Here is a 22198-nt window from a genome sequence, read left to right as displayed (position 1 = left end):
TAGTCCAAAGTGACAACGTAAAAGGTGCAGTGACTTTCACCGTACTTGGCAAAACTTGGACCAACTCCCATTTATATACCCTTGGAATAGGTGAGCTCAGAGACACCTTGCACCGCTGGCTACAGGAAATCCTCCTGTCTTCAGCAGTCACAAGGTCCTTGAATTGGGAAGAGACCTGAGGGGAGAAGTGGATGTCTGAAGCGATCTTTGGTTCTTATACTACTTTCCATGGTGGTGAAAGATCTGTAACAATGTGGCTTGCACCAAAACTGTCTTACTCATCTCAGACGTCAAATGACCTTTCTATTGACCTAAACCAATACCAGGGTAGTCCAGCTTCCAAACAGATTTGGCAGAAAGTCTAGGAATTTGACAGACTGACACGCCCCATACAGCTGCTTCCTCATCTTAGCTCAAATTCTGCTTGTTGTAGCTTTGAAAATTCAGTGACTGAATTTACATCCCCTAAGCTCCAAATAAGCTCTCTCTTCCTCCTTCACCCCAGTGCTCTGTGTCCTATTTTTGATCCAGCTGTAAAAAAGGTCTGCAGTTCTTTTGAAATACCCCTCATCTAATAATATAATTAACCTCACAAAAACCACGCCTTGAAAACATCTTTGCCTCATCATCCAGCCCCTGTTCCTGGATTGTTCCAGGATTCATCCTCATCATCAGACTTGTGATACTGGATAATTCTGGCCACCAGTAGTCTTGAGGGATGAGACCCTGCATGTCCCTCCTCAAGAAAATCTTCTCTTCTCTGAATCTCCATATCCTCCCAGTCTGGTCCACAAATAGAATCCATGATGCTGGCCTGTATCATTTTATTACTCTTCTTGTATAGGTGTCTCAACTCCTCAGATAAATAAATGATAAACTTCTTGAGAGCAGGAACGATGTCTGTTACAGATGCAGTATCCTTAAAGCCCTTGGATGCTTAAAGCTATGCCCTCAGCAAACACTTGATAACTACAGAAACTATCCTTTCATATAAAATAGAGTTTGACAACCTATGGACAGCCAGCTTGAGTCCATAAGCTTGGCATATAAAAGAATAAAACAAGCTGGAATTGGACACTGCTTAAAGACCAGAATCTCCGTGTCTTGATTCCGTTTCTTTTTACCTTCATCTCTACCCTTCACCCAAGCTGCAAAGTCAGTGTAGATGTAAGATGCTAAAGTGGTGAATGCAAACGATTGCTCCCAGCACCCTGGCCTGTTTGCTTCCTTCCTCTTCACCTTCACCTACCTCTTATGCCCTTCCTCCCACGTCATGCCACACTCTAGACCTTTCTGGACTTCGTTCAGTTCCTCAACTGTGCCATGGTTTCTTATCTCTGTCCCTTGGCACATTCTGTCTTTCTTGTCTAAGACACATGCCTTCCTCCAACCTCTTTGCAAAGCTAACTCCTAGTCATATTTCAAGTCTCAGATTGCGTATTTCTTCCTGGCATCAGCTTTCTATGAATCCCTACAGGATGGTGGCTCCCCCTGCAGAGGCCTCCCAAACTTTTATTTTCCCTTTAGTGATGTTTATAACAATAATGATGATGGTTACAATCACCAATACTTACTAAGTCACTGCCTGGGAAACTACTCACTCACTTAATCATCACCATATATTGTGAGGTAGGTGCCTGATTATCCCTATTTTACAGATGAGGAAATCAAGTCTGAAAGATACCAGTTATCTTGATAAAGTTCACAACACCCCATAAGGGTCAGATTTCTCACCCAGTCTGGCTCCAGAGTTCATGTTCTTAACCAATACATCCTGCTGCCTCTTACATGTTTGTAATTATTTTTTTAATGCCTAAATACTCCCAGAGGCAGCAACTCCATGAGAAAAGGCCTGGATCTACCTTCTTCTACAGTGTATTTTTAAAGCCTAGTCCAAGAACTAGCATGTAGAAAGCTCCGAAAAGCTAGATTGCTAGTGTATCCAGAAACCTAAAAGAGAAGTGTGTGCCCACTCTACATAGAAAATGTCTCATATTTAATTGAAAAAGGACCATGATCTTGGTAATACTTATTCTGAAGTTTCCCTTTCTGGGATCCAATCCTAGTTAAACAAATTCAATCATCCAGAATCAGAAAGGATATAATCTGGGAAGCAGCGAACAAAAGGAAATGCTTCTCTAAAACAAAGAAAGCATGGGTAGTTCCACCGAGGGACACAACTGCCATCCACCGCCCCCACTCGGACCCTGCATGCCACCCACGAGGGCCAACTCACCCCTTTCACAGGTCCTTCCCCAGTAGCCTGTGCCGGTGCAGTCGCAGATGAAGCGGTTCCAGCCGTCCTTGCACACAGCATTGTTCTTGCAGGGGTAGCTGTCACACTGCTTAGCGCTCATCCGTGAACAGGAGGACTTGACGCCCGCAGCGTTCTGCATCTCCGCCAGCTGCCGGATGTTCTTGCTGCGCCCGTCGATGAACAGGTCACGGATGCAGCCCACATAGCCGTAGTTGAGCATGGCAGTCCAGAGCTCAGTGGGGAGGATGAGGCCAGCACGGTTCTCTGGCAGCCCGCCCAGGTACATGTCCCCCTCCAGGTCCAGGATCTCACTCTCCCCGCTGGCAGTGAATGGCGTGCGCCTGCTGTTCACTGATATGGTACCTGGGATGGGAGGACAGAAACAGAGTGAGCTAACAGCCCTCTCGGCATCTCAGGTCAGACTGCCAGTCAATGAGCCAAATGACAGAAGACCAGTAGGTGAGTTCAGAGACCAGTGTTGCCTGGTCAGGTGGGAACAATACAAGCAAGGGAGTCAAATGCTTCAAGACAGTAGAAAGGATAACGTAGGCCATTTGGTTCCAGTCTTTGCCACTAAGACAATCTCACTGACAGGAGGATTCAGGACCATCTCAGTCAACTAACACCTTACGTGGTATCTTGTCTCTACAGAGTCTTGGCTGAAAGGTCACATACCATACAGGTTGAGAGCAGCACGGCAGATGCCTCAGTTTAAACCCCAGCTCTACCACGTACTAGCTGTGTAACCCTGAAGAAGTGATTTCACCTCCGGAGGCCTTAACATCCTCATCTGTAAAATGGGAAAATAATCGTCCCCACCTCACAGACTGGTGTGACAATTAAATGAGTTGATATATATAAAGTGCCCCTGTGTGTCTGGGACAGAGTAAGGACTCTGGAAGTACTTGAGTCTTTATCACCCGCTTGCCATCCGCAAAGGATGGAACCCTCCATGCACTGATACCCTCCACACTAGCATTAGCTACCAGCCCTGCCAGTGAATATCTGGAGCATTGCCTTTGAGAACTTTTACCTGGGACATGTTTGTTTATTCATTTAACAAATATGTATTGCCCACCTGTGTGTTTCTGGCATTCTTGTAGGCACAGAGATGAACTTGACAGGTATGTCTCTGTCCTTCTAGTGCATATAGTCCAGAGCAGAGGACAGAAGGTAAATACATCACTCAACAAACAAGAGAAATTAGGTAATGGTAGGTACTAGGAGGAGAGCAAAGTGGGCACTGGGGTAGCAGCCTATGGGGTCTAATTTAAAACGTATTGTGAGCGGGGTGCCTGGGTGGCTCAGTCGGGTGAGCGTCCGACTTCGGCTCAGGTCATGATCTCGCGGTCTGTGAGTTCGAGCCCCGCGTTGGGTTCTGTGCTGACAGCTCAAAGCCTGGAGCCTGCTTTGGATTCTGTGTCTCCCTCTCTCTCTGCCCCTCCCCCGCTCATGCTCTGCCTCTGTCAAAAATAAACAAACATTAAAAAACTTTTTTAGATAAAAAAAATAAAACGTATTGTCAGCGAAGGCCTCTCTGGCAGGTGATAGGTATGCTGAAACCACAATATTGAAATGGACCCAACCATACCAAGTCTAGGGGAAGAATATGCCAGGCAGGGGAAATGGTACCTGCAAAGGCCATGGGGTAAGCCAGAGTACGGCTAGGGTTGAAGGGCACAAGGGGTGAGCGGGAGATGAAATCAGAGAGGCAGACCAAACACAGTAGCAGGAGGGTCGGGGATCCATCAACGTGACTGTGGAAGGTACATACATACAGCCTGGCCTGGGAACTTGGACCTGGCATTCTGCTCCTAAGTGGCCTTCTGACCCCAGCCAGTCCCTGAGCCATTTTACAGCCCAGTTTCCTAAACTATACAATCAAGGTGATATCTAAACATGCCAGAAATGTAAAAACTTTAGTATTCTTAAAGTGCTTTATTGGTACCAGCATAAGTAGGCCGGCCATCCATCAGCTAGCCTTCACTTCTGTCTGAGTCTCAATCCCCTGGGCTACCAAGGGGAGAGTCTGAAGGGCCAAAAAGATCAAATAAGATCAAGAATGAGAAGTACACTCCAGGTTACAAAGCCAGCATAATAGGCCTCTGGGTGGGTTACACCAACAGCAACTTCCTCTACTCCATCCTACAAGTTTTCTCCTGGAAAAATCGGATTTGTGTTTCTGGGTTTTGTTTGTTTGTTTTTAATCTTTTAGAAACCTATGGAACAGTAATTACGTCCTGGCCACCATTTTAAGTACTGCATGTGCTTTTCTGGACTTGATCCTCAGAACAATCCAGCAAGGTAGGAGTTAATATGTACGCTCTTTCACAAATGAGGAAGTTGAGGTTTGCATCTCCTGTTCTCTTGCACTACTTGCTTTCTCTACCCTCCACAAGCCCACAGAGCTGCTTGATCCTGAACCTGGAGGAACAGTTATTGATAAACAAGGACAGCATCAGACCCAATTTAAATGCTGGAGCCATAAATACATCCTGAGGAAAATCCGTCCTCTGAGTGGGTGACCACAACTGTTTTGAATGCACATAATTCAGTTTCAAGAATCAGTCTCCTAACTGGGGAGTGATCATAATACTTTTCCCATGTCATTCTTCGGGATGAACAGGGAAGGAGGCACCACACTCGCAAATACAGATGTTTTCATAACTATTCATTTTGGAACAGGTTCATAACTAAAAACACACCAGAAAACACTCTCATGAAGAAATGAAGTTTAATAGATCATATTAAAATTTTATGTTATGCTGCTTTCATGGGACAATTATTTGTTTACTCAGTAAACTATTATAGGCTTTGATCAAATTTATCAGTATTGGCCAATTCTATGGCTCCCAGAAAAGAAATTCAAGGCTTCTGAAATCCAGATATATTTGTCAGATAGGTCCACTGATGGATCTAACAAAATAACTACATCACTGGAAAAGCAATTAGTGCTGGGAATAAACAGAAGTAAACATATGGCAAGCTTAGGTGTTCTCACCTGCCTGTGACACAGATAAGTAACCTTTAAGCTATGTCAGGTCTAGATTAACCAATCATGACACCCATCAACCATAGTAGAACTCCAGAGACCCAGAACACATAGTCCTGAAACCAAGAGAAGTGTTTCCCTTATAATTTTAATTTTTTTTAAATTTATTTATTTATTTCTTTTGAGAGACAGACAGACAGACAGCATGAGTGGGGGCAGGAGCAGAAAGAGAGGGAGACAGAGAATGCCAAGCAGGCTCTGCACTGTCGGCATGGAGCCCAACACAGGGCTCGGACTCACGAAACCATGAGATCACGACACCAGCCAAAACCAAGTCGGATGCTCAACCGACTGAGCCACCCAGGCACCCCTCCCTTATAATTTTAGGATAGTTTTTTTGCTCTGCCCCTGCTGACGTTTTATGGATAAATTTAGAAAGAGAGAGAAAAAGATCTTCCCTCCAGAGAAATTAGTTTTTTTGTGTCTTTTTCTGTTAAAAAAGCACAAACTGTTCATTCTTACTCAACAAGCACATTTAATTTGAAGCCTCTTGGTTCTGATTAGATTTCAGACAATCAATAAAGCATCCTGCTGGGCACTAAACCATCCAGGGCTGCAATCTGCCACCCGTCTGCCCTCTGAACGGAACCCATCCAGCTCCTCCTAAGGGTAATATTGCTCATCTCTGTCATCTCTCTGGCTAGGGAATTATACAGAAAAGCTCATTCCTGGCTGCAGCCTTTTGAGGGAATCTATTGTTTTCTATTATTGGCCAAGTGTGCCTACAAAAAAATTCCCAGATGAAAGACTTTCTGTGTTTACAAGGAGGGAGAATCCTTAAAAATACAGCAAATATAGCCAAGACCCTTCCTGAGTATAATTCTCTAAACGGAGAATCAGGAAATAAGTGTGAAATCCAAATGCTCTAGTTACCACTCTGGGTGAAATGTCCTTTCTGTTGGCACAGAATGTGACCTTCATTGCCACATGGTCCATAGAAAGCTATGCAAACTGTTCAGGCATTCAAAAGCTCCAGACTCTCTATATGCACGCGCGCGCGTGCGTGCGTGCGTGCGTGTGTGTGTGTGTGTGTGTGTTTTCCCTCCCTCTCTTTGTTATAATTCCACAGTAGCTATGTACTGCCTGGGGCTAGCTTGTTTGATCTGCGGCTGCAGAAACAAACAAAGCCGTTTAAACCAAATGTAAAAGGTTATGAAGAGGAAGGGAGAGTTAGTGAGGTCTGAGCAAAGAGTGAAATATAGGCTCTCACACCAAAGGAAGGGTTTAAATTGAACATGACTTCAGGAAAAATCAATTTGCTTTTTCCTTTCTTGTCTTAATTTCTCCCTGCAACATGACTCTTGCCAATTATTGAAGGGTGTATCATTGCATAAACTCTCACAGAGTGAGGCTTATCCTACAGAGTAATCACATAATGCAGCATCTGTGATGTCACAATCGGTTTCCATGGTGATGAGAAAAAGGAGAAGAAGAAAAGGGGGTGGGGGAAACATCACACCAGTGACATGACAGTCTCTTTGGTAGCAGTGGAAATGCTACTTGTAAAATCATCCTTGGCTCCAGGGTCTTGAAGCTCTCACAGAGAGAGCTGTGTGGTGAGTGACAAGGGAGAGAGGAAGGGACGAGACAGATAACTTGTTCAGAAACATAATCTTACAACAACCATTAAAGAGAACAGCAAGAGTCAACATGCATGCAAGCACAAACATAAAATAAAAATTGTAAAATACAAAAAATACAAAGCCATGAAACAGACTAAGATGCTGCAGTTTCCCTCTTTTCCGAGTCACAATCCCACCTTCTCCTACCTGATCTGCCATCTCGCTGAATGTCCACATGGTACCATTCCCCATCGTTGGCTTTCTTCTGAGTGGCCTTCACTTTGATGGTGCCTGAGCCCATGTCAAGCAGCAGGTAGAGGTTGCCATCGAGGAGTTCCACAGCAAAGAAGTCCACCTTGGTGTTCTTCTGGCTCCGAGCATCCTTCCTCTCTTGGGGCTTGCCATGAGTGAAGAGGATCAGGCCGTTGGGCTCAGTGGTGCGGAAGTCAAAGGAGATGGAACCCATGCGTTTGGTGTTCCACTTGGGCAAACTGATGTACGCCTCTGGGGTCTCGAAGTTGATGGGGTCCAGTGTGGCCACATTCTCACACTTGAATACAACTTCCCCGTAGATCTTCATCTTGGTGTCCCCAATCCGGGCCAGGCGAGACAGCTCCAGACGGATGTCATTATTCTTATAAACAACCTGTCAAAAGCCAAACAAGTGCCATATGAATCAATTTTGCAAACAGTTACCATCCACTGTTCACTGGGCACCTGGGTAAAAGGCCCAAGAAAAGACTTCAGGATACATATGTCTCAAACAATATGAGAAACATGAGATACAGCATGTGAAAAAGCAACTGAAGAGACTTCTGGGATACACATAAGCCTTGAATAAGCCCCCACATTTCCATTTTATTACTTTTGTGTTGTCTCCTTCTGGTCAATTTTTTGTGATATCAGAAAGTTATATGATATAAGCTTGCAAGGAGAAATCGATAGAGTATGAGTTGCACAAATACTAATACTTAAATACAAAGATATTTGCTGAAGTGTAGTAAAAGGCCAGAAACAACCTGAATGGCCATCAATAACAACAGACTGGCACATCCTGATGATGGACAATTATGCAGTCCTTAAAAACAAGGTAGTTCTCTGGGGCCTCTTGGGTGGCTCAGTCAGTTAAATGTCCGACTCTTGATCTTGGCTCAGGTCATTATCTCATGGTCGTGGGCAAGCCTTGCACCGATTCTCTCTCTCCTTCTGCCTTTTCCCCTCCTCTCTTTCTCAAAAGTAAAAAAAAATTAATAATAATAAACAAAAATCAAGGCAGTGCTCTGGTTTTGACATGGATGCTCTCCAAGAAATATTGTTAAGTGAAATTAGCAAGGAGCATAAAAGAGTGTGTACTACAGTATTGTGTTAAGAGTGTGTGTTTTTGATATGTGTTTATGCATATGGATATGCACACATATATGAGCACTATCATTGTGTTAAGTGTGTGTGTGTTCAATATAAAAACTATTATGCACTCATAAATGCATAAAACATCTTTGGAAGGAAACACAGAAAATTATAAAATTGTCACTGGTGAGTGGATCTGTCAGATTAATATTCAGGAATGGAGGGAAACTGACTTTTCACTGTACCGTATTGCATCGTTTCATTTTTTTTCACCATGGAGATGTGTTAAGAGTTGGTGGGGAATGAAATCTGTGTTTTGTGCACATTTTGTACACCCTGTATACACACAATGGTGGGAGAATGAAACACCCTACAATATTAAAAAAAAAAAAAACCTATTATGACTTTAAAAATCTGGTGTAATCCACGTAAAAGCAGGGATTAATGCTATTTCCCAAAATTAGAATTTCAAAGAGGTGTTGTTGTTACTGGAACTGAATTTTGATTGCAGTGCCCTGGGATGGGTCTTGGTCCTGTGATCTCTAAGTAACATCACATTTACCCAATAAACAAGAAAAAAAATTAAAGGGAAAGGGGCTAACATTGTAGTATTGATTATGGCAATCACGTTGCTATGTCCTTTACATTATCCTATTCAAATTCTAAGTCAGGATCCGGATTTAGGCTAAAGTCCTACATCTACTACCTACAAGCTGTGTGACCTTGGCAAAGTTGTTGAACTTACCTGAGTCTCTTTTCTCCTCTGAAAATGGGAATACAGGGGTAAATTATTTTTCAAGGATGAAATGAGTCAGTACATACATGTAAAGCACTTAGAAGGGCACAGAGTAGGAACATAAAAATCTCAGGTACTTTGGTGGTAGTTGTTGTAGCTGTAAATCAAATTTCATCCTTTCCACAGTCTAAAAAAGGTTGTAACATCATCTTCATTTTCAGTAAAAAATGGACTTAAGTACTAGAATAAGTCTTACAATTTATCTCAGTGATGAAAAGGTAATTAGATGGGTCATTCCAGTACATCATTTAATCTCTAACACCAGAACTGTTTCCCTTTTAATATACAACTAATGACAAAGAATTGAAAATGCCTCACATATTATATGACCTTGACAATGAGCATAGCCATAGTCAATAACGCTGCAAATAACAATGATACTAATATTTACTGAGCACCTACTGCCAGATACTATGTGAGGAGCTAAAGCCTACCATCCCATTAGATCCCAGTAACACCCATTTGAGATACCTACCATCATTCCCCTCTTTTTACAGATGGCAACAGATGTGGAAAGTAGTTAAGGAACCACTTCACAGTCACAATAGCTGGTAACTGGCAGACCAGGACTTGAACCCAGGGAGTTGGGCTCTCACATCCATGTGTTTTGCCACCGTGGACACTCAGAGTGAGGTCCCACTAGCAGCACCTGTGAAGCTCATCTTTACCATTACATGGAAAATCATGCACATTCAGCTTCCTAATTCAAAAGCTGAATTTCTCATCTTAGCACTACTGCACTGACCATGTGAACAGGGGAAACACTGCAAGATCCTTAGGCTATCAATGACTGGAGTGAACCAGAAAAAGAAACAAAGTTTAATGACTGGCAGCTTCTCCTTTCTAACCCCACCTATTGCGCCTGGGCATGTGAGATCTGTCATAAACAAACTTTGGCTTTCTCTGCACTGGAGTAAATGCCTATGACTACAGCTCCTTGTTAAGATTAATTGTTAATATATAACAACAGCTCATCCTGTGATGGAGGGGGGAGGGGGAGACTGAGGCTTGGTTCCATTGAATAATAAATGGAAAAGGAACTCAGGCACCCCTACAGGAGGCAGACGAGAAAAAAGAAAAAAGCCTTTTAAAGGGATGCAGGGTACCATGAAGAGGGGCTCTTCTCTGGGAAAGTTACACAGCTGAGACTAAGACCCAAGGTGAATAACTAGAATCCAGGTTTCCAGAGAGACAGACAGGAGAATCAGGGCCACAAACTGGCCAATGATAACAAGACTTCTCTCAAAAGCTCTCTGAAGGTGAGCTCTCTACCTGCTCCATGGCCTGGAAATTATTTGTCTATTTATATGGAGTTGCCTCACCTTTCTCACAGACAGCTGGATAACCTCTCTGAGTCCCATTTCCAAAGGCAGGAACCTCAAAACCTATTCTAGGAATGGCTCCCCTTTCCCTTCCAAGGCTGTTATCAGGATTGAGGGGGATGTTATACATGGTACAATACAGAAAATTCTAAACTAGTGGATCAACCTAGGAAGAAATAATAGTATACCCTGGTCTCCAGTGGTGTTGGGGTACTGTTAGAAACTGACAGGGGTCTGAACTGAAGTTCTGCTGAGAAGAAAGGGACAGGAGGACAGGGGTCTTGTAGCCTTGTGGTCCTCAACTGAGAAGTTCCATGGCTGGCATCCTCGCCTTCCCTACCTGCCTGGTATAGGACCATGGCCAGGGCCACAGCCACACAAAAGTGTACCAGTGCCTCGGGTAGGGCATGGAGGTAAGAAACCCTGCTGGACCCCCTTACAAGGCAAATTAGTATCTGGTACAGTGTTCTTTGTGAAACCAGACTTGCAGCTAAAGGAAAGACCCCAACTGATGACTAAACTAGGAAGAAATGTGGCATCGAGTGACAGAGAGCAGCCTTAGCTGACAAGCTGCCCCAACGAAGAGCAATTAAAGACAAGTGGAAGTGGTTCCCCATGAGGGAAGATGTGACACAGCCAAAGAGAGACAGAGTCACAAACAATGACAAGCTGGTCTGACTACCCCACACGTGGGTTTGTAAAGATGGCCACGTGGACCACAATGCAGCTCATGCCTGGGAGGCCAGACAGTAAAATAGTTGAGGACAGAGTCTCAGAGTTGAGACACACTCTCTCAGAAAAGCTGTACTTCTATACCTCCACAATCTCCACAATCTCTGCTACAAAAGCACAAAGGAGCAGTATCAGGAGTAAGGCAAGACATGAAAGCAGGAACAATGTAACAAAAACAGTTTGCATCTTGTGAGCATCTGCTATGCGTCAGACAATAAGCAAGTGAAATAGGCAGCATTAGAGGGCGTAACTGGAACTCGAACCCAGATCTCTCTGACTGCACAAGATGGGACAATACTCTAGGAGTGGCAGTTTCTAGGCTCTCCTGTGGCCCATACTTACCCATAAAGCAAAAACCCCTTCATCAATCACAAAACCACACTCAACTCCGCCCAGAAGTGCAAAGCCCTTTACCCCTGGTAGATCCCACCGTTCCCCACTCAGGAGTCACTTCAGAGGCCTCTGTCTGAGCTCAAGTGTGAAGGCTTCTGCATCTTTGCTCACCACGTTTTCCAGGCTACCATGCTTTTCTCTCCTCTCCTGGCATCCTTTCACCAGGATATATATATATATATATATATATATATATATATATATATATATATATATATATACACCCACTTCAGGTCCTCTCTGGCTGCTCTGATCCTGTTGATCCTGTCATTTGATAAACTCAGAATCCTCATACTGGCTACTAGTGATGTGGCTGCTTTCCTATTGCCCAAACCACCTGCCCTGATTGGAAAAGGAGTAACTCTTCAAACTTACATGATGTGTCTTTTACATTAAACTCTTCCATGGCACTTGAGTTATATGGCAGGTCCGTGAGAATAAATCTAAGGAGTAGAGACAGTCCCAGCTCACAGATGTACTTCTCTCTCTTGCATCTTTTCCTAGGCCACTCTATTCTCAGCTTCCTGAGAACAGGCTTTCATGCCCTCTGCTATATATGCCACAGCCCTCTGCACTCCAGCAAGGAAACTAGAAGGAATGAGGGGATGTGGGCATGTGCCCTGCAGTGCCCAGATGGCCTTTTGGTACTTTTTATCCTGTGCAGGAATAGGAGAGTATCAACCTGGCCTTTGTTCTCTTGTTTTTAAAAAGCATCTTCAATCCTCTGTGGGTCTATATGTAGGACAATTTCTATAAAAACCACTAGGTCAGCTTATCAGACCATCATTTATAGGTCCATGACTTGATGCCTGAGCACCACTGCTCTGATCCAGGTCAGTGGATGATGTTTGAAATTCAGGATGCTAGGGGACATTCTCTGAAGTGTCTAGACTAAACAAAACAGAACGGTGAGAAGCCAGTGTCAGGGTGCCTTGATATGGAACAGTGTTGATTACACATCCCAGTAAAGCCTTTCAACGTTATACCTATGTGTGGAGCAGTGTACACAGGGCAAGCAAAAGACAAAGATGTATTTATCCCCCCACTGCATTTAATCCATTGACAATAGATAATAATAAAATGAGCTTTTTCTCTACGGCTTCCAGGATAGTGCTGCTTCTAGATAAACGTTCAGGCTAATCTTATTACTGGGTAACATTCCTACTCAGGGTAAAAACATAAAGAAGCAGCACTGTGAAAGAATCTTGCTTCCGGGGTTGCCACATCCTACCTTCTCTACCCTACTTCCCCTCTGTCCTTCAGGCAACTGATATCTCTGGTCTGCTGTGAATTCCTCTCCTATGAACAGACTGCTCCACTCATTTGTCACTCAAAACATGCAACCTCATAATCCTTAAATAAGCACAGGTCTTATCTCTTCAACAGACCTCAAACACCTATCGGCAAAAAAATATGCACCACACCTTTTAAAATTGCAAATAGCACCTGGTTGTACAGGTGCTTAATAAATGCTCATGTCTGCATTAAATTGTATGTTGGACTCAAGTGGCAACGCAGTGGTTCATATCGTGGGTTTCGCAATCTCTCCGGCCAGGGTTGAGTCCTGATCCATCCATGGCGGCTATGGGACCTTGGATAAAATCATTAATATGTCTCTACCTCAGAGTCTTTCACTGTAGAAATGTGGATAACACGTCTCACTTCACAGTATTGTTAAAAAAACAAAAACAAAAACAAATAAGATATCGTTGTACATAGAAATACTTGACACAGTTCCTGGAACTTCATAAGCACTCAACAAATGGTAGTTATCACTATTAATGTTGTCATTTTTCTGTGAAAAGCCAGAGCTAAATCAACAGACAGAAAAGCCTGGCATCAAGCCACTGGGAGAAAAGATTTCCTCTGAGGATAAGTTCTAAGGTGCCTGTCAGCTCAAGAGACAGGGATCAAACTAGTAACAGACTAGATTTAACTAATGCTAAAGTAAAAATAAAAATAAATATCTACATAATATATGTAATTGACTAATGTGGCATTTATATATATTACAAATGGTGGGCATTCCTTATTTCTCTCACTCTTCCTCCCTCTCTCTCTCTCCCCCTACTCTCTCCCTTTCTCTCTCTCTCTCTCTCTCTCTCTCTCTCTCTCACACACACACACACACACACACACACACACACAGCATATACATGCACAGATTTAAGATTCATTATCATTCACGTTTTCTATCAGAATGTACTACTGACCAAACCCCAACAGTGAAGTCCAAACACAATGTGACAGCAGATGGTCCTCTGAGCGTCCAAAGTCAGAAGAGCCAGTATTTGGCATGGCTGGGGCAACATCTGCATCTATGGTCTTGCTAACAGGAGTCAGTGAACTAACTCTGCCTGCTGAGCTGGAGCTGACATCAAACCTGAGGCCCAAAGCCCCAACTGCTACATACCATGGATGCCACCATTTTCATGCTTTATATTCTGTTAACAGCGGTGAAGATCCACCAAAGATAAAAACTAAGCACAAGAAATAGAAAATGGGAACTGAGTTTCAGACTTGCTAAGACAGTAGCAGAATGTCAACTGTAAATCAAATTTTTTTTAATGCTGAGTGATCCAACACTCTGTGGGTAAAAGAAAACATAGCTGCAAGCTGGATCTCATGAGGGACCACCAGTGTATATAATCTCTAATCCATGGTCCCATTTGTAAGAAAGTGGCCAGGAAAAGATAAAAGGGACATAAGACAAGCTGGAGTGACAGGAAAAAAAAAATCCAGGCAAACTGATGTTAAATCACCAAAGTCCTCAGTCCCTTCCTCATTTTGAAAACAGCATCCAGTCACCTGGACATATAGGCAATTCAACCAGAGAGAGAGAAAGCTGTGGGCCGGTTACTCTGCCCTCACAAATCAAAAAGCCATGGGTGTTTGCTAATAATGCAATTCATTACCACTTGTGATCAAGAATTAGACAAATATTTGTCCGATGGCTTTTTTTGTGAAATGGAAGTAATTATATAGGTTGATGCGTGGTTACAGATGGAGACACTAAGAAGTTGAGAAAGATTTCTAACCCTTAACACAATCACAGGGAAGGTCTCAATTTTATTCAAGAAAGAGAGCTTTTGAGGACTTTATTCAGTTAAAAATGCTGATCAGGAACAGGCCACCATATGTTCAAGTATCCCATGAAAAAAAATTATTGCGAGAGGGAAGATTTGCTGATTCAGGCTTTATCATCCTCACAGCATGTACTAAGCTTCTACTAAATTAATGAAGGAAGAATTTGGCATAGACAGACTACAGACTTGACATAAATAAACCCAGGCAGAGATATAAGACATGAACTTGCATGTAATGGGCCAGAGCTCTGCAAGACATCGTCAACAGATAGTGACGGAAAAGTTTCTAGATGAACTAGAAAAGTTCGCCAGATGACCTTTTTAGCCACACCTGGATATCAAACCCTCCCATGTTCAAGAGCCATGTTGGCAAGTATGTGTCTCTGCTCTTCCTTCCTCACAGGTGACATTCATTGTTAACTGATGTCATTCTATTCTACCCCCTTTCCCATTCAACCTGACTGTAGTCTCAGAATTCTTCTCTAGGAAGTTACCACCAGTCACTGAGAAATATAACTTGAGATGAACCTATTCTCCATCCTTGTTATCCTCTAACATAAAGTCAACTGAATGTAAATTAACTAGCTACACTAAGATATTGGAAACAAAATCCATGTAAATGTGTTAAATAACCACTCTATTTTAGCTCTAGACCACAGGGCATACAAAGGAACATGAGGTGTGATCCCTGCCACTAACATGTTTAGAAAATGTTGGAAAATGCTTAGAGGGGAGATATATTTTATATCAGAATTGTAGTGAGACATATCTGTCACTCTAATTACTGAATGTGCAAGAGCCAGTGATCAGAAACTTAGATCGTTTTCCTCTTCCTGTTGCTTTCCAAGAACAGCACTGTTATGGTCCTCTAGACTGTAAGCTTCATAAACACAGAGGCTGTGTGTTTCTTATGTGGTAGTCAATGCATGCCCAGTGTTTGTAACAAAGTGCCTGGCACACAGTAGAGGTTCAATAAAACGTACTCTCAAACTTCTTGTATTTACTTATGTACTAAACAGACCTACCCAGTGAATGCCTACATTTCCTTCTTAGAATACTTGATGAGGGCACCAACCTGACTAGAGTGAAAGTTACATGTCACACAGCAGAGGAACAAAGATCAGATGAGTAGGTGGTACCTGATTATGAAAAGCTCTAAAAATATAGACATTATGCAATCGAAAAAAAAAAGGAGCCATTAGAGTAGAAAGGAAGCCTTTAACAGTCTGATTGGAAAGGTGACAAAATGTAAAAGGTGCCTTCCTGATTCGCTAGGAATCTACTGTTATTTTTATTCCAAAGACTAGAAATGACTCTAATCATCTCACTATTTTCCCTGAGGATAACATGTCATTCCCCACTTAAACCCTTCAATGATTCTCTATCAACTTCAGAATCAAATGCAAACTTTCACCCATTACATAATAGACTTTTCCTGATCTAGCCCCCACCTCACTGTCAAGTTCTGCAGTTCATCCGGTAAATTCTCCCCGGGATAAGCCTTACCCGGATTTTCTATGTGAACAACCGTTTGCCATCTGAGGCATAGTTTGCGTACCAAATCTTTTGGGAAGCCTTCTCCAACACTCTTACTCACTCTACTCCTACCTACATCTGATTTCCTCCTCTCTGCTCCCAGGGCTCCGTGTTGTAACTGCTGCCATGGAATTTATCATGCTGTGCTGCATCTGTTTACCCCAGTAGACTGGGAGCTGCTCAAGTGGAGGAAACTGTACCTTTTTTCGAGTTTCCCAGTGCCTGACACAAAGTCAGTACATATTTGCGGGAAGATGTGAAAGAATGAGAAGGAAGACAGGCAAGAAAATCCCAAAGACTATTTCCTGATGCCTCTAAATCAGTGAGGACTATACTGCAGAAAGAAGCCTCTATATTCCTTCTGCTTGATAAGTGATAAGATGAGAAGAGAGAAAGCTAAAGTATCACAGTTAAAAAGAATTTGATAGAATCACTAAATATTTGGTTTTCACTAGTGGGCATGCTTAGGAAATGTGCTTGCATTTTAAGTTTATTAATATAGAAAGTTCTGTACCCATGAGTGGCATCTGTCACTAGTTTATGCATCTTGACAAAACACCAACAGAAGAAGGAGCAAAAAAATCAATCATAAATTCTAGCAAGATACTCGAAGAGATAGGATAACAAAACTCAGCACCAACACTGCCTCCCGCTCTGGAGTATGCTAAGGGAATACTGCCCACCTCTTTATGACAACGTAGCTTGGAATGTCATAGAAAACACATGGATATTTTGAAACAGTACCTCAGAGCCTTTATTCTCTGTATTCAGGGTCAAATAGCAAGAATAAATACCTAACAATGAAGCATTCTGCCACCAGCTACCCTGAAAGAAGATACGTTACGATAGAAATGCCAAATGGCTTTGGGAGAAAGAGATTATATAAAAAGCCCAAAGGCAGAAGAATAGGGAGAAATACTATAAAAAGACTCAATGAAACAGAACCTTCAAGAAGTCTAACACAATTAGCTGGAAACAATAGGAGCATATGAGGAAAGTATTCCATGCAGCCCAGAAGACAGAAGCAGTGAGTTCACAACCATGGATAGTGACGGATGAGACCAAGAGGTGCAGATCAATAGGCAAGTTCAGGAATATTCTCTGTGGCTAAGAAGGCAAGTTCACACAGGTGCTTTCCAGTTTAACTTCCTATAATGTGAAGCCCATTCACTTACACAAAATACACATGGACTAGAGGTGTATGGCTTCCTGATGGAGAAGCAACTTGCAAATAAGGATATCTGCCGGTCAGAAGCAATTACAAACTATTCTCTTGCCCTGGCCTGCTAAGCTGCTCTGCTTCTAGCCTAATGAAGCCTCTAATCAGATGGCTCTTCAAGGTGGTCCAAAGAGCCCCTCTGCAATCAGCAGAAGAGGTAGGAAAAGTGATAGCAAAAATGTGCCAGGCTGGCAGGTAACTGATAACAGAATCATTTCCAACCTGGTAGGAAAGAAAATGAGTTGGGTTCAAACTAACAATAATATAGATAGAAATGCTAGGACTCAAATTGATTTTTTTCTGAACAGGTTTCTTTACCCTTTGTTAACTTCAAAATAGTCATGCAACAAAAAAGGGCGCCCTTCTTTTCTTGGGGCTCTCTTTCAAGGTGATAGTACTCAGCCTCCATACTTAAACCTGTAACTTTACATTGCCTTTAGTAAATCTGTAGAGACCTAGATAACCACTAGATGTCCCTTATGCCATGCAAAACCAACCTGACATGAATTTCACTACCAGTTATACAAATCACATTTGAAGACAGCTTTTCTGAGTCTTGGATCTTAGGTTTCAATTATAATTCCTATTATGACTCACTCCTCTTCATTTACATTATGTCCATGTCTATATTATTTCCATGGTATTTTATTATAAGATACCAAATTATAGACAGGGAATAGGAAACGACTATGAATTAAAATTCTTCTAGAGGTAGAAATTATGGAGAAATAGGCAGAGAGGAATACTGGAAAAAAAGAGATACAGAATGTCTAAAAGGTCCAAAATTCATTATCATTCCCAGGAATCAAAGAAGTTTTGATGTAAGTGGAGAACCCACAAAGTTCAGCTTAAATTCAAATTCTCCAAACACTGAGATCTTGCATTCTTACATTCAGTGAAACTAGGAATGGCTTGTAATTTTAATTACACATCCAGTTTGATCAATTAGGAGTGGGTACCTGGGGCATGAAGCAGTAAAACTGTCATTCTGTGTCCAGCTGTGTCCACTAAGCGATGTCTACAAAGGGTGTGACAATGGGGAATGGCGGCCCCCATCATATGCATTTGCAGAACCTGAGTTAACCCACTAGCTCTAAGCCTTTCAGACTTGGGATGACTGTCGGTGGTGATGGCAGTAGTACAATACCAACAGTTAACCTTCATGGAGGGTTTCTTGTGGACCAGGTATTGTCCTTGGTAGTTTACATATAATTATTTAATCCTCACATGACAAATATCTAAACCAAGACATGACATTACATTTGAGAGTGGAATGGGGCACTATCAATAATAGGGCCTGAGCAACAGATGTAACCCAAAACTTTCCAAGGACAGGTGGGGGTGGACATTCACCTTATTTTATCCTCACAGCCACCTGAGGCATGAGATGTAGCATCAACTATGGTTAAGAGCACATTTGAAGAAGCCAAGCTATCTGGGGTTCAAATCCTTGCTTTGCTCTTCCTTACCGAGTTACCTGGACACATTACTCAAACTTTCTGTACCTTGACTTCCTCACTTTTGAAGGAGGGTAACAAAAGTGCACGTATCTCATAGGGTTGCTGTGATAATTAGAAGATTAGGTACATATAATGTACTTAGAATAGTTCCTGGCACATTGTAATGGCAGGTTACTATTATCCTCATTTCACAGAAGAGGAAACTATGGATCAGTAATTTTAATATCTGCCTTAGGTCACACAGCTATTATGTAGTGGAGCCAGAAGAAAATGTAGGTAAGTCTAGCTTGAGGGTCTGCACACTCAGTAACTATTACTCCTAGCCTCTATATAACAAAAGTTTAAGGTTCTTCCTTTAATCCAACTTCTCCAGCTATCTGGATTATAAAAGAATCACTAGAAAAGTAAGTTTCTCATGTCTGTGGTTTAGGCTAGTCACAATCAAGTAGGCACACTGATTAAAACATAGTCAGGAACTTCAAATCAAACCTTTATAGGCAATCTCTCCTGAGACTATAGGAAAGAAATATAAAGTAGGGATAGAGGAGCCAGGAAGAGTCTTCACCCCAAGCTCTACCACTGAAGTTGATGAAGTCCCTGCTCTCTGACTTTGCATGATGCGACCTACTCTGGAGTTGTTCCTCTCTCTTAATACCACCTCAGCCCTCCTTCAGGTGACCACCTTGGTCCTTTGTGATCCTCCTGATGAAACAGTTGGCAAGAGCTACTGCTGGACACAGAAGAGTGAATGCCAGGCGAGCTGACCATACCTGCTCCCCCAGAAGTAAACCAAAACCCATCCAAAACAGAGCCAGATAATAGGAATTGGCTGCCACCGCTGACTTGCCTGGAACTCCAACCAGCTTTTCTACTTACTTAATTAGCTCTTCAATAAGTATTGTTTATTTTCATACTGAGAGCTGGGAATGTTATCATACCTGCCTGTCCAGTGGCATTAGACTGACCTGAATTAGCCCCTTCCAGACAGCAGCTCTTGGCTTCTTTTAAACAGGCCATAAGTTTGGAAGCTATTTATTCATGAGGTGTGTCTGTAAGCAAACCAAGTTCCTCGAAGTCTAAGCACTTTGAGTCTGCAAAGGGGAAAATCATTTGTCTCTGTGGAAAGCTGAATAATGTTCCCCAAAGATATCATGTACTAATCCCTGGAACCTGTAGTCCGTTATCGGAAACAGAGTCTTCTCAAATGTTATTAAATTAAGGCTCCTGAGGTGAGAGTATCCTCTACCATCCAGGTGGTCCCTAAATGCAGTCACCTGGATCTTTATAAGGAGGAGGCAAAGGGAGATCAGACACAGAGAGAAGGCAGCAATAGGAAGGTGCAGGCAGAGATTGGAGGGACACAGCCACAAGTCAAGGGATGTTGGCAGCTTCTGAAAGAGGCAAGGGACAGATTCTCCCCTAGAGCCTCCGGAGGAAGCAGAGCACTGCCTACACCTTGATTTCAGCCCAGTGAAGCTGATTTTGGACTTCTGACCTCTAGAACAGTGACAGAATAGATTTCTGCTGCTTTAAGTCACCAGGTTTGTTGTCATTTGTTACAACAGCTGTAGGAAATTAATATACCCTCTTTTTGCTCATTCTCTAGCTCTTGTTAGAGTCTGACTTACAATAACACCCCCAGGGCAACACTTACCTACTCTGAGGTTTGCCGTAAGTGGACTTCTCAGGTTTGGAGAGAAAAAATACAAGTAAAAATGGAAAATTCTCTAGGCCCATCAATACTAGTAATCCACTCCTACTTCCGGGCTGTCACTCAGTCTCTGAAATTTAAATTACCAGCTAAACTTAGCCATCAGATTTTCAATTCCGCAGTTTTATCAAGTATATGCTTATGTAATAAAGAGAAGCTACCTGACTTTTACAACTCACTATAATTGGAGTTCAAATCAAAGCAAAACTTACACACAAAAATTAAACAAAACATGAATTATGCATAATTCATTGGGCTAGAAGATAATTTTAACAACATAATCTCTTCCCTGAAGAATTTATCATTTTCTGTGGCAGACAAATATGTATATTGCTATTTATTCATCAAACATCTATTGAGCAACTACTATATGCCAAGGACCATTCCGGGAAATGTGAGGGATACAAGGAAGAAAGAGACATTGCTTCTTCCTTCAAAGAACTTAACTCTATTAAAGGAAACAGACATGTACTCATATATTCAGTTATTCATACACTCATGCTCTGTGGAAACACGAAAATGAAAAAGATATGGCAATGAAGTCCTCTGTTAGAAGGGGAAACCGAAAAGTTACCAATTTGCATTAGAAAGGTTTTTTAAAAAGCATTCTGAATTACCAAGAAAGCAGGGATGAGCTCCTAATTCAAGCTATGGGGAGGGGGGAGGGGCAATCAGCAAATGCCTTCCAAAGGACAGAGTGCTAAGATGAAACTAGATAAATGATTGGGTTTAGCCAGGATAAAGAAGAAAGTATGAGAAATAACATGGGCAAAGACAGACAAGGGTGAAAAATCTTGACATATTCATAGAATGGAGAGTGATCAGTAGGGCTGAATTGCATCTAGTGGGAGTGGTGCTAAAGAAGGACAATGGAAAGGACCCCAGAAGACCTCATACATCCAACTGAGCAGTTTTAACTTGATCCTAATGGTGCCAGGGAACCACTCAGGCAGGAGAATGACAAGGTTAGGTTGACACTGTATAAAAGATTAGTCTGGTAGTCACAAAGAAAATAAATTAAAAGGAAGCAAGAGAAGTAGAAAAACAACTTAAAAATCCACAGCCACATGACATATATAAGACCAAAAGCATAAAGTACAAGGAAAAGAATTATTTTTGGCTCAGGGATGATATGTGTGTCAGGGAAGAAAAAGGTATAAAGAAAATGAAAAATAGATGATTAGACGATAAAATAGGTTCATGCCAAATCAGTCTTAAATATGAAACTGAGCACTTGAAGATCTTAGCCGGAACCTGAGCAGAAGAAAAACATAATCAGAAACTAGTTTTATGAAAAGCAAAATGGCAGCTGAATATAGGGTATTTACCAAAATTCCACTTATGAGAAAATAATGCCCATGTCTAGAGCAGTGATGGTGAAAATGGCAAAGTGGGTGAAGATTCTAGAAAAATTTCAGAGAAAAAAAGCTGACAGGGCTTGATGACTTGTTGAAGGCTCTGAGAAGGCTGTACTGGCCAGGTCTGCTGAGGTGTCCAGTGTTCCCTCTAATAGTGATAAGGAAGGATAGCTAGATTTGCTGCCTCTAATGCCAGTAATTAAGGATAGATACTAAATGCCCAAGAACTGTGATAAATGCTTTATACTTAGAATCTATGAGGTAGCATCATCACCTCATTTTTTTTTTATAATTTTTTTAACGTGTATTTATTTTTGAGACAGAGAGAGACAGAGCACGAACAGGGGAGGGGCAGAGAGAGAGAGGG

The 22198-nt window shown here is 42.1% G+C and overlaps 1 protein-coding gene across 32 annotated transcripts in view; it reads right to left on the bottom strand.

Moving 5' to 3' along the window:
• Positions 1–22198, bottom strand: part of NRXN3 (neurexin 3) — a 1570655-nt gene that overhangs the window by 1049240 nt on the left and 499217 nt on the right. For all 32 annotated transcript variants that reach the window (XR_008417276.1, XR_008417277.1, XM_053889672.1 and 29 more), the window contains 2 exons: positions 7079–7517; positions 2237–2620 (listed from right to left, as the gene is read on the bottom strand). Coding sequence is in view for 30 of the 32 variants with exons in the window: in XM_053889672.1 (XP_053745647.1) it covers positions 2237–2620; positions 7079–7517 (823 nt within the window). In the remaining 2 variants the exon portion in view is untranslated. The remainder of the gene's footprint in view (positions 1–2236; positions 2621–7078; positions 7518–22198) is intronic.

The sequence above is a fragment of the Panthera pardus genome, unplaced genomic scaffold (genome assembly GCF_024362965.1).
Source record: "Panthera pardus isolate Hobbes unplaced genomic scaffold, ASM2436296v1 HiC_scaffold_24, whole genome shotgun sequence".
Classification (NCBI taxonomy): Eukaryota; Metazoa; Chordata; class Mammalia; order Carnivora; family Felidae; genus Panthera; species Panthera pardus.
The sequence above is the reverse complement of the archived record's forward strand: the minus strand, read 5'-3'. Positions and strand labels throughout refer to the sequence as shown.